The sequence below is a fragment of the Lontra canadensis genome, unplaced genomic scaffold, assembly GCF_010015895.1.
Source record: "Lontra canadensis isolate GAN:19392208 unplaced genomic scaffold, GSC_riverotter_1.0 scaffold176, whole genome shotgun sequence".
Classification (NCBI taxonomy): domain Eukaryota; kingdom Metazoa; phylum Chordata; class Mammalia; order Carnivora; family Mustelidae; genus Lontra; species Lontra canadensis.
In genome coordinates this window covers 1,566,433-1,581,656 of record NW_022631170.1, presented here as the reverse complement: position 1 = coordinate 1,581,656, position 15,224 = coordinate 1,566,433, and the positions used below count along the sequence as shown (strand labels likewise).

The following is a 15,224-nucleotide window of genomic DNA, read 5'->3' as shown; positions in this document are numbered from 1 at the left end:
GAACTGTTTAAAATATTTATTTTTATTTTCCATAAAATGTAAAAAGGTAGTTGTATTTTTTCAGACAATATGTAATAATCAACCATTGTGTATTAAGTGGAAAAGACATAGTAAGTTTTAAGAAATGTGTTTCAACATCCAAAAAATATGGTAAAAAGGTATCTATATGTTTTATAGGTTTGCTTTATTTTATAGGTTTACACTGCTCTTTATTAGAAAAAGGTTAAAAACTCTGTATTCTGAGTCTCCTGAGTAAGATATTTCTATTGGATTTCAAAAGCCAATCATTTCTTTTTCAAGATTTTTTTTTTTTTTCATTCGACAGAGATATAGAACAAGCGGGGGAGCTACGGGGGAGAGGCAGAATCAGGCTCTCCCCTGAGCAGGGAACTCCACATGGGGCTCCATCCCAGGACCCTGGGATCATGACCGGAGTGGAAGGCAGCTGCTTAACTGACAGCCTCCTAGGCGCCCCTCAAAAGCCAATTATATAAGTTGTTGTTCACATTCTAGCTCAGACTACCCTCTCCTCTCATTCTCTGTGGCATTTTTCTCAGAAACCAATACTTCTGGCTATTTTCTAAGGATGACCTTTTGGATGTTAAGGCTTTGTCTTTCATCACATTCAACTTACAAAAATACTGTGGTATGTGAAGTAAACATGAAGGCGTATCTGGAATTTCACAGTTCAAATGCCATAGTACGATTAATTCTTATATTTTGATGTATTTGACATTAGCTACCATTAAATCCAAAGTGAGAAGTTGAAAAGATCTTCTGTGAGAAAACAGATTAAATTTCCAACCTTAGTTATTATGCTTAAAAACCAGATTTTGCATCACATATATTTTAGAATGAATTTCACTTCAGCTTTTTTTTTTTCTTCACATAAAAGGGGAAACATTTAAATGCACCTTGAAGCTAACACCTTAATGTTTTATTTTTCTCATTTATGGAATTTCCTTTTGGAATAGACTTATAAACAGTACTTGAAGAGACTAGAAAGTTACTAGTTAAAATTTTCTAATTTTATAGATAAAACAACTGGGAAAGAAAAGTCAACAACTCAAGTTGCAAGGTGAGTTAGGGATTCCAAGTAGTCTTGATGGTGTGGCATGATCATCCAATTTCATTTTTCTTATCATTAACAGGTACCAAGAAACACACACACATGACTGATGTTAATTTTACATTGGTTACGGAATTTATCCTTTTGGGACTGACAGATCGTGCTGAACTGAAAGCGGTCCTCTTTGTTTTGTTCCTGCTGATCTATATCATTTCTTTGGTGGGGAATCTAGGAATGCTCTTTCTAATCCAAATAACCCCCAAACTCCAGACACCCATGTATCATTTCCTTAGCTGTCTGTCATTTGTTGACGCCTGCTATTCGTCAGTCTTTGCACCCAAAATGCTGCTGAACTTCTTTGTTGAACGGGAGACGATCTCTTTCTCAGCTTGCATCGTGCAATATTTTTTATTTGTGTCACTCCTTACCACTGAGGGCTTCTTGCTGGCAGCCATGGCTTACGACCGCTACATGGCCATCGTGAACCCGTTACTTTACACAGTGGCTATGACTAAATTCGCCTGCATTGCCCTGGTCATTGGGTCATGTGTAGGAGGCTTAATCAACTCACTGACACACACAGTTGGCTTGGTGAAATTATCTTTCTGTGGGCCAAATATCATCAGTCACTTCTTCTGTGACCTTCCCCCACTATTGAAGTTGTCATGTTCTGACACATTCATGAATGAATTGTTGCTTTTAATCTTCTCTGGAGTTATTGCTATGATCACTTTCTTGATTGTGATGATCTCCTATGTCTTCATTGTTGCTGCTATCCTGAGGATCCGCTCAGCAGCAGGCAGACACAAAGCCTTCTCGACCTGTGCTTCACATTTCACAGCTGTGACTTTATTCTATGGCTCTATAAGCTTTAGTTATATCCAACCGAGTTCCCAATATTCCTTAGAACAAGAAAAGGTGGTATCTGTGTTTTATACCCTAGTGATTCCTATGTTAAACCCGGTGATTTACAGCTTGAGGAACAAGGAAGTGAAAGAGGCTGTGAAAAGAGCTATAGAAATGAAATATTTTCCTTGTTAATTTCCTACCATATTGTCCCATAATAGCAATTAAGAAGTTCTCTGGATAAGAATATTTATATGAATTTATTAAAGTTTTGAGCCCAAAGGAATCCGAGAGTTTACTTAATGGGAGCCTCCTATTACACAGCAGAAGGAAAAACGTCTAGAAGAATAACAGATACAGGAGATATGACTGGTTATTGTGTAAACTAACCTAAAAACCATAGTGAGATCTAGGCTACTTATCTCTAGACAGTTGAAGACATTTTCGTTCTGTACATGGGTAGAAATGAATACATGCAAATAGATATGTAGGCACAGAAACAGACACACAAATAGACATACAAACACAAGATTAGTAAGTAATAAGGTATCTCTTAACTCATTATCTCTATTAAGCACAGAAATAAGCAAAATACTTGTAAAGCAAAGAGGATTGGTACATGAATTATCCACAAAGCTAGCATATGTATGTTCTGAAATTAGCCTAGATTATTTATAGCATGACTTTTTTCAAAATAAATGCAAATACTCAAAAATAGTCTGAAAGAGAACTTGGGTTCTCTTTTGCCTGTGTGATTTCATTCCCAGTGGTTAGTCTGGACCGTTTCCCTGTTCCTAACTTTGGTTTCCATCACTACATACAAAACTGAACAGGACTGAACACCACACTTTTCCTACCACTCCACATGGTAGGGTTACTAATACTCGAAGAAAACTTACAATGAAGAATTTGACTTCATGTTTAGAAAGGAGGCCTCCAATATACTTAAGGAGTCATGAATAATCCGACCCATTTCCCTTTTTCCATTAAACATCTCCCAGAATCTCCCTTAGACTTTAAAAAAGAAATTTCCTGAAGTTATTCTATTCAGGAGGAAATCTGTGCTGTCTATTCAAGGTAGGGAAAATATCTGAACACGTTGTTTTCCCTTTGATTCAAATTGTACATACAGGTGGATAGTGATGAAATCAGTCCCGTAAATATTTATTTTTCCATAGTATCTCTTCCCCCTAAATTGCTATAAAGTCTTCTTTATCTGGAAACCAGTGTTCTAGATAATATCTCCATTTACAAATAAAATTATATTTGAGTTTTTGAGATTCTTTTAAATATTGAATATTAAGAGGCAACAAGGCCAAGCAGCACAATGAGATAGCTGAATTGTCTTTAAATATTAATGCATGGTTTTACATGGCTCATAGATTAAACTTTTATTTTCTTTCCTCTCAGTGACAGACAAACTCATAAGTGAATGGCTCCAATATCTGTGAAGGTAGCAAATTGAAATGTAAAAAAAGATACCATATAGGCATCCCCATTATATTAGAAATGCAAGTAAAGAAATGCATATGAAAGTTTACTTTTCAGAATGAAATAAGCACACCAACAAGAACATCATATAACATTTGTATGGTCCTTTATAATTATCCAAAATCATTTATTTATTTTTTATTTTTTAAAAGATTTTATTTATTTGTTTGAGAGAGAGAGAGAGAGCACAAGCAGGGGGAAAGGGCAGAAAGAGCGGGAGAAGCAGACTCCCAGCTGGACAGAGAGCCCAATGAAGGCTCAATGCAGGGCTCCATCCCAGGACCCAGGGGCCATGAGCTGAACCTAAGGCAGACCCTTAGCCAAATGAGCCACCCAGGCGCCCCTAAAATTATTTAATATATTATTTGAAATTGAGTCCCATAAGGCTACATATATGTGACATTTATGTATAAGAGGCATTCCTATAAATGAATTTGTATTAAAGTTTTGATTTTCAGAAAAAATAAAAAGGTGAAATAATAATGATAAGTGAAACTAATTTTATAACATTCTTCACAATTTTTTTCAACAGCAGTCCACATCTTATATCCTAAAGTATCAAACACAAAGCATAACATACAAGCCAGGTAATTAAAACTCAGAAAAACAAATTGAACTCATCCTGTTACAATACTCACCTCATAAAATAAGGGGCTGGCCAGGATGTAGATAAAATAGTTTACTAAGTAAACATGTGTGGGAGGGGTGTAATTTTATGGAACAAAAGTATGATATTTGTTTATGTTTAATATTGACCTTCAACTCATCCTAACAAAGAATTACTGTATTACAGTATATACAGTAATATATATTATAATATAAACAGTACCTGAATGCTCGAATAAGATTAAAAAAAAATCCCTTTCTTACATTGTGAGGCAGATGAAAGGTGTGTGGCAGATTTGTAGCATGAAGATTGGAAAATGAGTAATATATTTTATATAATGGGTAATATACCCTATATATAACTGACTCATATATACATATATGTGTGTATATATAATTTATATATAAATACATATATATATTTATATATTTATATACATACACACACATCAGTAAATACAACTCAGTTAAGTAGATTCCAAATATCCTTAAGTGGTTAATATACTTACTCAATTAGAAATAAACGAGGACTTCATGAATGAAATACCTGACACTATTTCTTCAAATTCCATGTAAAATATCAGGATACAAAATTGAGAATGGGCACTTTCAGCTCCAATCCCTCTATCCCATCCATAAAATCGGTTACTGCTCAAAATCAACACTTGAAGAAATCAGGACTCAGCAGATGTTTATCTAGCATGACTTTCCTCTCAGCTCACAGAGAATCTCCAGTAAATGTGTATTATTTTTTTTATTTCACATAGTTCAACTTGGAGTTTGTAGTTTAAAAATTGGCCTAAGTCATCAGAGAAATAAGTTGCTGGCACTATGTGGACAAGTCATGAGTACATTTGCATCATGGTCATTTTTGTTATTTTTTTATTTATTAAGAGACCCACAAGTCAACATTCCCAAGATTTGAGATTTGATCTTGTGCTCTGAATGCAATAGTAATTGCATCAGCTGCAGCTCTGATGGCCATTTTCAGTTACTCCTTGGTCAGTTATGGCTTGTGAACAAATTGTGACCCTCAGCATTATGGATATCTAAGAAGCACATTGTCATCCTATCAAAACCCTAATTTGCCATGGAATGCCCTCTACAAATGGTCCAATATTTGTCACCCTTCCCCTATAAAACTAGCTTGTTAAATTTTACCAATTAAATATGACTTCTTTTTTTTTTTTTCCGATTTAAGCAAGACCCATCTCTTTCTTTAGAGTTGGTATCAATTAGTCTTAGATATGTCTTATGAAGTCTTAACATTCATATATTTACTCTTCATTCTTAGACTGCTTCAATGTTCAGTGTTTGCTGAATCAGACCAGCATCCAGAGGGGTGTCTGGGTGGCTCAGTAGGTTAAGTGTCAGCCTTCAGCTCAGGTCATGATCTCTGGGTCCTAGGATCAAACCCTGTTTCAGGCTCCTGCTCAGTGGAGAGCCTGCTTCTCCCTCTCCCTCTGCTACTCCCTCTTCCTGTGTTTTCTCTCTCTCTGTGTCAAATAAATAAATAAATAAATAAATAAAATCTTGAGGGGGTGGGGAAGAATATTATCCTGAGTCAAATTTTTCTCATACTGGATATTGCCTATCTTTTCCACTATTTTTCATGCAATATGGTTTCAAATTTCATCATTATTGTGTTCACTCTTAGTTTGTCAATATTAAAATGCTGTATGGAATAAACAGTAAAAGCAGCACCAATTTTTACATGAGACAATCATTGTATTAAGATATTGTTTTACCATTTCCTAAAGTCCACACTCAATTATTCTGAGGCATGTATAATGTGAATTATATGGATCAGGATATTCAATTAAATAAAATTACATGATTAGAGGTAATTAGGAGTTGTGAAGTGCCTGGAACATACAAGGCATTTAATAGATAAAAATAACACCAACGAGTATCTTACTTAATATTTCTTTGCCAGAGAAAAAGCAATATTCTTGTTAGTTAAATTAATTATAATGTTTCCTGTGTGTTAGTCTGTTTGAGCTATTGCTTCATTTTAATATCATTGCAAATTCTCGCCACCTTGTTCTTGTAAAATTGTGTTTGTTGGTTTGGTTGCATTTGATCTGTATCAGTGACTTATTTATTCTTATTTGCCCCCTCCCCTTTTTTACTGAATGTAAATGTCTACCATTTTATTCTGATTTACCACCTTTTATGTTTTTCGTTCTATCCTCCAAGGAGCAGCTTACTTAGAATTTCTAAAAATTACATTTATGTTCAACCACCACAGTGATAAAAATGTTAAACTTGATATTTATTTTAGTGTCTTAATTTGTTCAATTATCTCTTATATTAAAAATGTATGAACACACGCACATTTGAACTCTATCTAGTGATTACTGATTGCTTCCCCTTTTTCTGGGTTATCTCAAATTGAAATATATGTCTATTTTCCATAATTACTACCCAATAATAATACATGTATATAGAAGCATATGGTCATCAACAAATGGAATTTAGCCCTCTTTAAAACTAAAAAAAAGATATATATATAATATATATGATATATGTAACTATATTATGTAAATTATGATAAACAGTCATGGAGTTCATTTTTAATAATTTAGGGGTTGTTTTGCAGAGGCTTATATAGTTGAGACAGGAATTTATGTGACCGTTTTCTCTAAAACTGAGAAATGGCCATATCCATGAATTGCTACAATTTGGAAAGATAGTGCTGGGACTTTACCTTCCCCAAGTCTCTCTTTGCTCTTTTAATGAAACATAGTGTCACAGAATCACTGGGGATTCCATCCTCCAAAGACCCTCAACCAAATATAAGCACAAGTCAAGAAACTGAGAGAAAGGTCTAAGTGTCATCTCAACACCAGGCAGGTATTATATTTATGTGTTCTAACAAAGGAATTACAAATGCCTCTCCAGTTGTCAAAACCAGCAACTCTTAATACATGCTATGAATGGAATGTGAAGAAAAATCATCAGCTTCAAATCCATTCAAATTATTGAGATAAGTGAAATAGAATTAAACCATTACCACATCAGATAGCTCTCTCTTTTTCTTTCTTTCTTTCTTTTTTTTTTTTTTAAGATTTTATTTATCTATTTGATGGAAAGAGAGAAAGCACAAGCTGGGGGAGCAGCAGAAGGAGAGGGAGAAGCAGGGTCCCTGCTGAGCAGGGAACCTGATGCAGGGCTTGATCCCAGGACCCTGAGCTCATGACCTGAACCAAAGGCAGCTGCTTAACTGAATGAACCACCCAGGTATCTCATCAAATAGTTCTCTTAAAATAATTACTGGGTTTGGGTTGCCTGGGTGGCTCATTCAGTTAAGTTCCAATTGAATTTTGGCTCAGATCATGATCTCAGGGTGGTGAGATCAAGACCTGTGTATGGCTCCCTGCTCAGAGGGGAGTCTGCCTGAGATGCTCTCCCTCTCCCTTTGCCACTCTGGCTCATGCTTTCTAACTCTCAAATAAATCTTTAAAAAAAAAATAATAAAGGGTTCATTCCCTATTTTCTCAGGTAGCTGTATTTAGAGCTTCATATAATTATGTAAATTACAAAAGGAAATTTATTTAAAGAAATTCTTTAAAATTTAAGTTTAATTATTACAAGCTGTGAATTGTATTAAATCTGAGAGAGTGGTGATTTTCACCCTGTTACCAGAGCTAATTTTTAGATTCAAAGATTAATTTATTCTGTACAACTGACTTTACAGTTAAAGAAAAATGGCATGAAAGTCAGTCCGGATGAAAATTACTACTTATTAAATGAAAATCAAAGAAATACATACAAAGTCAGTGACTTAAGAGGGACCTCATCGTCAAAGTAACAAATTGAATTGTTTAAAGTCAAGGGAGGCAGGCAAAGCTATCTAAACGAAATGAAACAAATGAACGAAAAAATCAAAGATCCAAAATATTACTTTAGTCAAAAGCCATTTGTCCAGTATGTCAATAGACAGTCTGGTGTCTGTTTTACTTTGATTGTACAGCAAATATTTAGGGGCTGTGCCAGACAGTTTTCATATATTTTCTTATTTAATTATCACAGCTACCTTCTGAGAAAGATTCATAGAGGAAATGGCAGTTAAGCTAGAAACTGAGACTTAGACATGAAATCACAGTTTAATTGAGCAAAAAAGAATGTGTCCTTCTTTTTCACCTCTGGCATTTTAGTAAAGTAGACATGATCAAAGCAATCTGGTCCCAAGGTTTGCAACATTTGAATTGTTACTAACTTTATACCACACTGTGAGTAAAGGGCAGAGATCCAAACTCATGTCATTCTCACTTTTTATTCAGTATAAGGAAAATATTATTCCCAAAGCCTGGATTATGAAACACCATATTCATTAATGTTCAATAAAAAGATTCAATTGTCAAATTAATGTGAAGCATGCTTTATTTTTATTTCTTTTATTGGAAACTCCCAAAGTGTAACAGTCCACCATGTATTCCTATAAATCTTGGAGTGAAAAAAGATTTCCTCAAAAATTATTTAATCCTGTGTTTCTCTAATATACCAGCTATTATAACCTCATTTTTTATGTATTCTGGGATTAAATGAGAAAGCCTAAAATAAAATTAATTTAATAATCCTTTTCTTGATAAAAATCTGTATCCATGCATGATCTAATGTACCTAAAGTATATGCATTGTCCTTGAAATCAGACTTGAGGTCTTTTGACTGCAGAGATCAAAAACATATTAAAAAGTATCTTGATTCAAAAAAAAAAAAACTATCTTGATTCAATCTTAAAGAAAAAAAAGTCTGATATGGACTAATTCACATCATTGGCTAATAAATGCTCTTGGAAATCAGAAAATGAAATGACAAATATCTGTTGGAATAGCAAAGAACAACTTCCTGGAACAATTGAGTTTTAAGAAAGGAGTAATGTTATGTAGAAAATGATTACTTTTTCTCACTCTCTATTCTAGACATCCTTAATTCTCATTTTCCATTTTTTATGGATAGTCTATAAATCTAATCATGTTTATATTGTGTATATATATTATTGTGTAACATGTATAATATTTTATTTCTTTTATTGTTTTATTTATGTATTTCTTTATTTTATTTATTATTATTTTATTTATTTATAGTTACTTATTATTTTGTCTAAGTTAAAAAGATGTCATAGACAGTAGTTTTGCTAGATGTCTCAGAAATTTACCTGTTACATACTGAGTTTTTGTGTACTTTGTTAAGGGATGTTTTTCCAAAAATACAGGGTCCTTGCCTTATGTTCTGGAATCTGGAATATGCTGTTACCCCAGGTCCATCTCCTAAACTCTTTCTGTTAAACCTACATTCCTATGAGGCTTTCCAAGGGAGTTTGGATTCCTCCAACGTTCTCACAGGGCATAAAGTCAGTTCACACCCCTAGAGGAGACTTTGAATCAACCAAAGTCTCTTATCGGGCTGACTTCTCACACTTACTGTGGACTGTGATTGTTAACTAAGATCGTGCAGTTTTCTAAAAATGCTAGTTGACTGAATGCACATATTCATGCTATACGCTGCTTATTTTCATTGTTCTCTTGCTCCCTGCAGATCCCCCGTAGTGGGGGACACATAAATGGCCAACAGAAATGTCAGTGTGGTAACGGAATTCATAACCCTGATCTAAATATTGTCCTTTTCGTGGTATTTCTCTCAATCTACCTCGCCACTGTGGTGGGCAATGTTGGCATTATCACAGTCATCTGGGCTAGTGCCCAGCTCCATTCCCCCAAGTACTTTTTCCTTTGTCACTTGGCTTTCTTGGATTTCTGCTATGCCTCAGTCTTTATTCCTAGAATGCTGGTGAGCTACACAACAGGATGGAAAGTCATCTCCTATCGAGGTTGCCTCCTTCAGTACTCCTTCTTCAGCATGTTCCTGACCACGGAATGCTTCCTCCTGGCGGCCATGGCCTATGATCGCTATGTCGCCATTTGCCACCCACTTCATTACAAAGGCCTCATGACCCGCACGTTCTGCGTCCATTTGGTGACTGCTTCCTACCTGGTAGGTTCCACCAGCTCACTTACCCACCTGAGCGGCTTGCTCAGCCTGTCTTTCTGTGGGCCCAACGTCATCAATCATTACTTCTGTGATACCCCACTGCTCTTTCAACTGTCCTGTTTGGACACCCAGTACAGCAAGATTTTATTTACTGTCCTCTGTGGCACGACATCAGTGACTACCTTTCTGGTAGTGGTTAGTTCCTATATGGGAATCCTCCTCACTGTCCTGAAGTTACACTCCACAAGGAGCAGGTATAAGGCATTCTCCACATGTGCATCTCATCTAATGGTAGTGACTCTCTTCTGTGGAACAGTGATATTTACTTATCTGGGAAGCGGCTCTAACTACCCACAGGATAGAGCCAAAATCCTGTCTGTGTTTTATACTCTTTTGCTGCCAATCCTGAATTTCCTGATATACAGTGTGAGAAACACAGAGGCCAAAGAAGCAATGAAAAGAATTATTTTGAGAAGAATATTGGCTCAGTGACAGTGAATTTTCAAGAAGAAAATTTAAGGAATGTTTATTGATTTTGTAGGCAGGTGCATTGTTAAATACTTGTGAGATTTGTTAGAGGGAAAAAAATGGTATTTTCAAATGTATTCATTATTGGCTTTTGGAAACACACACACACACACACACACACACACACACATATATATATATAAAATATGTATGCATGCATATATGTACATATACACACACAATACATTCTACCTGGGAGGAAATACATTTCTCCATCCTCTTAAGTTTACTCTTTGAGGACCTCTGAACTGATACAAGATTAACAGGCAGAGTTTGTTCATATGTATGAACAAAAAAGATGCACAAAAAAAAAAAAAGTAGCTTGTTCAATAATTAGAGAATGGGAGTTCATATACTTAATTTAGTATGTGAAAGGCTTTTGTAGGAAGACCAAATGGGCTTTTGAGGGAACAAAGGAGAGAGAAAAGATTCTGTGAGATTGCTTGTTTATAAAGGGGCAAGTGGTCTTCTTTGTCTTCTTTCTTGGCAGACAAAACCCCAGGGAGAGAGCAGTTACAGCAGCCTGACTCTTAGAGGTTCCTGCTTTTAGTCAGATAAGGGAAACTCTGAAAAAGCCTCTTATGCATCAATTGAATCCAAATGGTCTCCAGCTGAAAATAATTTTATGCCACTATGTAATTTGGATCTGTTATATTTGCAAATTATTATTTTGGATCTCTACTAACTCAATGAAAATCAGTTACAGAAAATGCCCTCAATCTTCCTTCTGCTTTACAATTCTAGAGGAGCTGACTTATTTCACAAATGAGAAAACAAAGGATCAGTAGACATCAATGCTCACCCAAGACCAGACATCAACATCTGAGAGATCAACATCTGAGAGAATTCAAGCACACACATATCCACACACTTGCACACGGACCTCCATCCATTTTTAAGAAACAAATAGAATTCTCTGTGTGTACTTTGTATTCCATCTTTACCTAGAACTGTTACAACTGAATATTTAGCTTAAAAAATAATTCCACAACCTCTTTTTTTTTTTTTTCTTTTTAGAGAAAGAATGTGTGAACAGGGGAAGGAGGGCAGAGGGAGAGGGCGAGAAGAAACTTAAGGAGGCTCCATGCTTACCATGAAGCTTGATGTGGGGTGCAATCTCATGGCCCTGAGATCATGACCCAAGCCAAAGTCAAGCGTCAGACACATAACTGACTGAGCCACCCAGGTGCCCCTCCACAGGCTCCTTTTTCAGGCAATTCCATTTCTGCCCATTGTTCAATATTTCTTTTTAAAGTAGGCTCCACACAAACATAGAGCTTGAACCCACTACCTGGAGATCAAAAGCAGCAAGCCCTACTAACGGAGCCAGCCAGGCACCCTCGGTGTCAGTTGTTTAAAAGAAATACCAAACAACAATGCAAAGGTATTCTGTCATATCAGGTTATATTCGGATTCACTTAAAATCAGGCTTTAGGAACCTTCCATAAAACAGCTGCTTGAAAGTGCTAATAAAGATTTGGTATATAGATATAATGGAATATTATGCAGCCATCAAGAAACCTGAAATCTTGCCATTTGCAACGATGTGGATGGAACTAGAGGGCGTTATGCTAAGTGAAATAAGTCAATCAGAGAAAGACACTTATCCTATGATCTCACTGATATGAGGAATTTGAGAAACAAGAGAGAGAATCATAAGGGAAGGGAGGGAAAAATGAAATGATATGAAACCAGAGAGGGAGACAAACCATAAGAGACTCTTAATCTCAGGAAACAAACTGAGGGTTGCTGGAGGGGAGGAGAACGGGAGGGGTGGGGTTGCTGGGTGGTGGACATTGGGGAGGGTATGTGCTATGGTGAGTGCTGTGAATTATGTAAGTCTGATGAATCACAGACCTGTACCCCTGAAACAAATAATACATTATATGTTAAAAAAAAAAAAAAAAAAGAAGAAGAAAAAGAAAATGTTGATAGTTTCTTAAACAAAATGACTATTAGGACCCCATGTTGCATATCTTCATCATTCTATATACTATTTATTGTTCTGCTTACTCAGCTGGGCATCAAGAACTCTGTCCAGTATCATTGTTGTCACCACAATTGTTAAGCAAGTAAGCATAGACTTTAGCTAACAGCACTTTTGCAATAGCTAGTGAACAATGGCTTTGAGTGTGTGAAAAGAATGTTTATCAAAAAAAAAAAAAGAATGTTTATCAAATGAAATGATATCTAGCTCATAGCAATAAATCTATCCTGTTAAAATCTGTAAGTCTGTGAATTTTTTTTTCTTAGTGCTTGACAAATTTAGATAAATATGTAGTATAATGTGTTAAAGTAAATTTTATTTTACTGTTTCTATACTGTCCATATTTTCTTCCAGAATAATCCCATTGTCAGATATTTTAATATAATAGCTTTTCAGTAATCACTGTAATTGTTATAATCAAGCATCCAAAAGCAAAACTATCACCTAATAAGGGAGATTTTGGACAATGGTAAACAGTTTTCTGGATATCTCATAATCACAGACTATAATTTAATGTTACGTTGGCCTACTAAAGTGTCCATCTCCCTGTGTTACATACTTTGGAGTTTTTTTATAAAGAAATTTATATCACAATGATAAAGTCTGTATATAAATCTTTATTTTTCTAATTTTTTTTACCTTAATGGATTTCTGATAATGAAATTTTTGGTAAAATACATAGAAAATTTTATTTTAATACTTCGTTAAATTACTTTCCAAAAACATTCTATAAAACCCAATTCTTTCATCAATACAATTATGTTTATTTAAAAGTTTAGTTATTTAACCTCATAGAAATAGATAGTAAATGTACTTCACAATAAAATTTCATAAATAAGGGAAGTTGAAACCCATAATGTAAAAATTAATGAAGATAGAATGAATGATTTTGCTCTTTTTCCCCAAATTACTAATTGATTCAGAAGCAATTTAAGGAGATAAATTTCCTCTGTTCTTCTTACAAAAAAAAAAAAAAAAAAAAAAGGACTTGAGAACATGGTCAATGGATCAAAATTAAGAAAACAGCGGAATAGTAAGTCAAATAGAAAGAGTGAAATCAATGGAAATAAGCATTCTGAGAAATTATAGATAAAGGTATTGTTTAGGAATACCATTAAAACCACAAAGAGGTGTCTGGGTGGCTCAGTAGTTAAGCATCTGCCTTCAGCTCAGATCATGATCTCAGGGTCCTGGGATAGAGTCCCACTTTGGGTTCCCTGCTCAGCCGGGAGCCTGCTTCTCCCACTCCTACTCCTCCTGCTTGCGTTCCCTCTCTCACTCTCTCTCTCTCTGTCAAGCAAATAAATAAAATCTTTTTTTAAAAAAGGTTTTATTTATCTGACAGAGAGAGAGTAGGCAGAGAGGCAGGCAGAGAGAGAGGAGGAAGCAGGCTCCCCACTGAGCAGAGAGTCCTATGCGGGACTCTATCCCAGGACCCTGAGATCATGACCTAAGTCGAAGGCAGAGGCTTAACCCACTGAGCCACCCAGGCACCCCTAAAGTCTTTAATAAAAAAGAAAAGCCTACACAGAACCTAGATGTATTTAAATATTTGTTACAAAAGTTATAAACTGGTAGAGTGAATTTTCTTAATAGTTTAAGGCTGATATGTAAAAGAGCAATAAAAATTAACTTCTCTGATCTGGAAGGACATTAAGTTATATACTAAGAGTTTCTCCAACAGTCAGTAAAGGACTTTAACCAACCAAAGTTTTCCCTGAAGTTTGCTTTATCTATGGCTATGCTTTGTGATGATCTTGTTTCTGGTTATGGTTTTTAAAATTAAAGCAGTATAATTTAACATAATTTGATGACATGCAAATGAATGAATTCTTTCTTTAGATCTATAGCCAACCTGAAGATATATGTTTGATTTTGTTGCTATTAAAACCTCCGTTAGTAGTAGAATGCTAATGATAGACATCTATCTATAGACATCTAAAGGTATCTATATATCAAGCTATTTATAGATAGATACACAGTTTGTATGGCAAAATTAAGGCATTAAAGTGTTTGGCTCTACTTTAATGAACAGTGGTCAGACAATCCTGAATTAATATACATAGATGTAAATATTACACATTTCAATGTTCCAATTTATTTAAGTTCTTTTGCAGGAGAAAACAACAATGCAGATAAAAACATATCATGTCGACGTATACAGAATTGAAAAGGTCAGGGCACAGATTGTAATTGCTTCATTATTGAAAAAATGTCATAAAAAGAAGGGATTAGATTTGTTTTACAGGGTTTGACAGATTTAAAAAGTTATGAAAAGAAAGAAATAAAATAAAATAAAATAAAATAAAACAAGTAAATAAGAAACTAAAAAAAAAATATTTGAATTAAGTGCATTTGGAAATCAAAGAAATATATCTTTAACCCTAACTTGACTTCTTAGAAGCTGTGTGGAAATACATTCAACTCAATGTAATGAGGCTTTGCAATATATGATATTCTGAGTTCAAGGGAGATACATAGAGAATAAAGATAGCTTGAAAGATTCAAGCCAAAGACGGACAACAATTTGGTGAGAGTTTGAAGGGAGCAGTTTTAATTATCAGATGGATGTTATGTGTGTTGACTGAATGCCATTTCAACAGTTAGGCATTGTGCTGATGGATATTAAATATTTTATAACTTAGGAATTTCAAAGAGCTGAAAATGGCTTCTTTTTTGGTGCCATGTTCTTTTTTCAAAATT

General features: G+C 34.9%; 2 protein-coding genes across 2 annotated transcripts; both read left to right on the top strand.

Annotated features, from left to right (window-relative positions):
* The first annotated feature begins 1,171 nt into the window (after positions 1-1,171).
* LOC116860473 (olfactory receptor 1052-like) lies at positions 1,172-2,110 on the top strand. Its single transcript, XM_032846529.1, has one exon. The coding sequence runs from the start codon at positions 1,172-1,174 to the stop codon at positions 2,108-2,110; it is 939 nt and encodes a 312-aa protein (XP_032702420.1).
* Positions 2,111-9,578: 7,468 nt separating this feature from the next.
* LOC116860404 (olfactory receptor 1019-like) lies at positions 9,579-10,498 on the top strand. The gene is given in 2 exon segments (XM_032846460.1): positions 9,579-9,615; positions 9,618-10,498. Coding segments are annotated over 2 exon segments (918 nt in total).
* Positions 10,499-15,224: the final 4,726 nt, after the last annotated feature.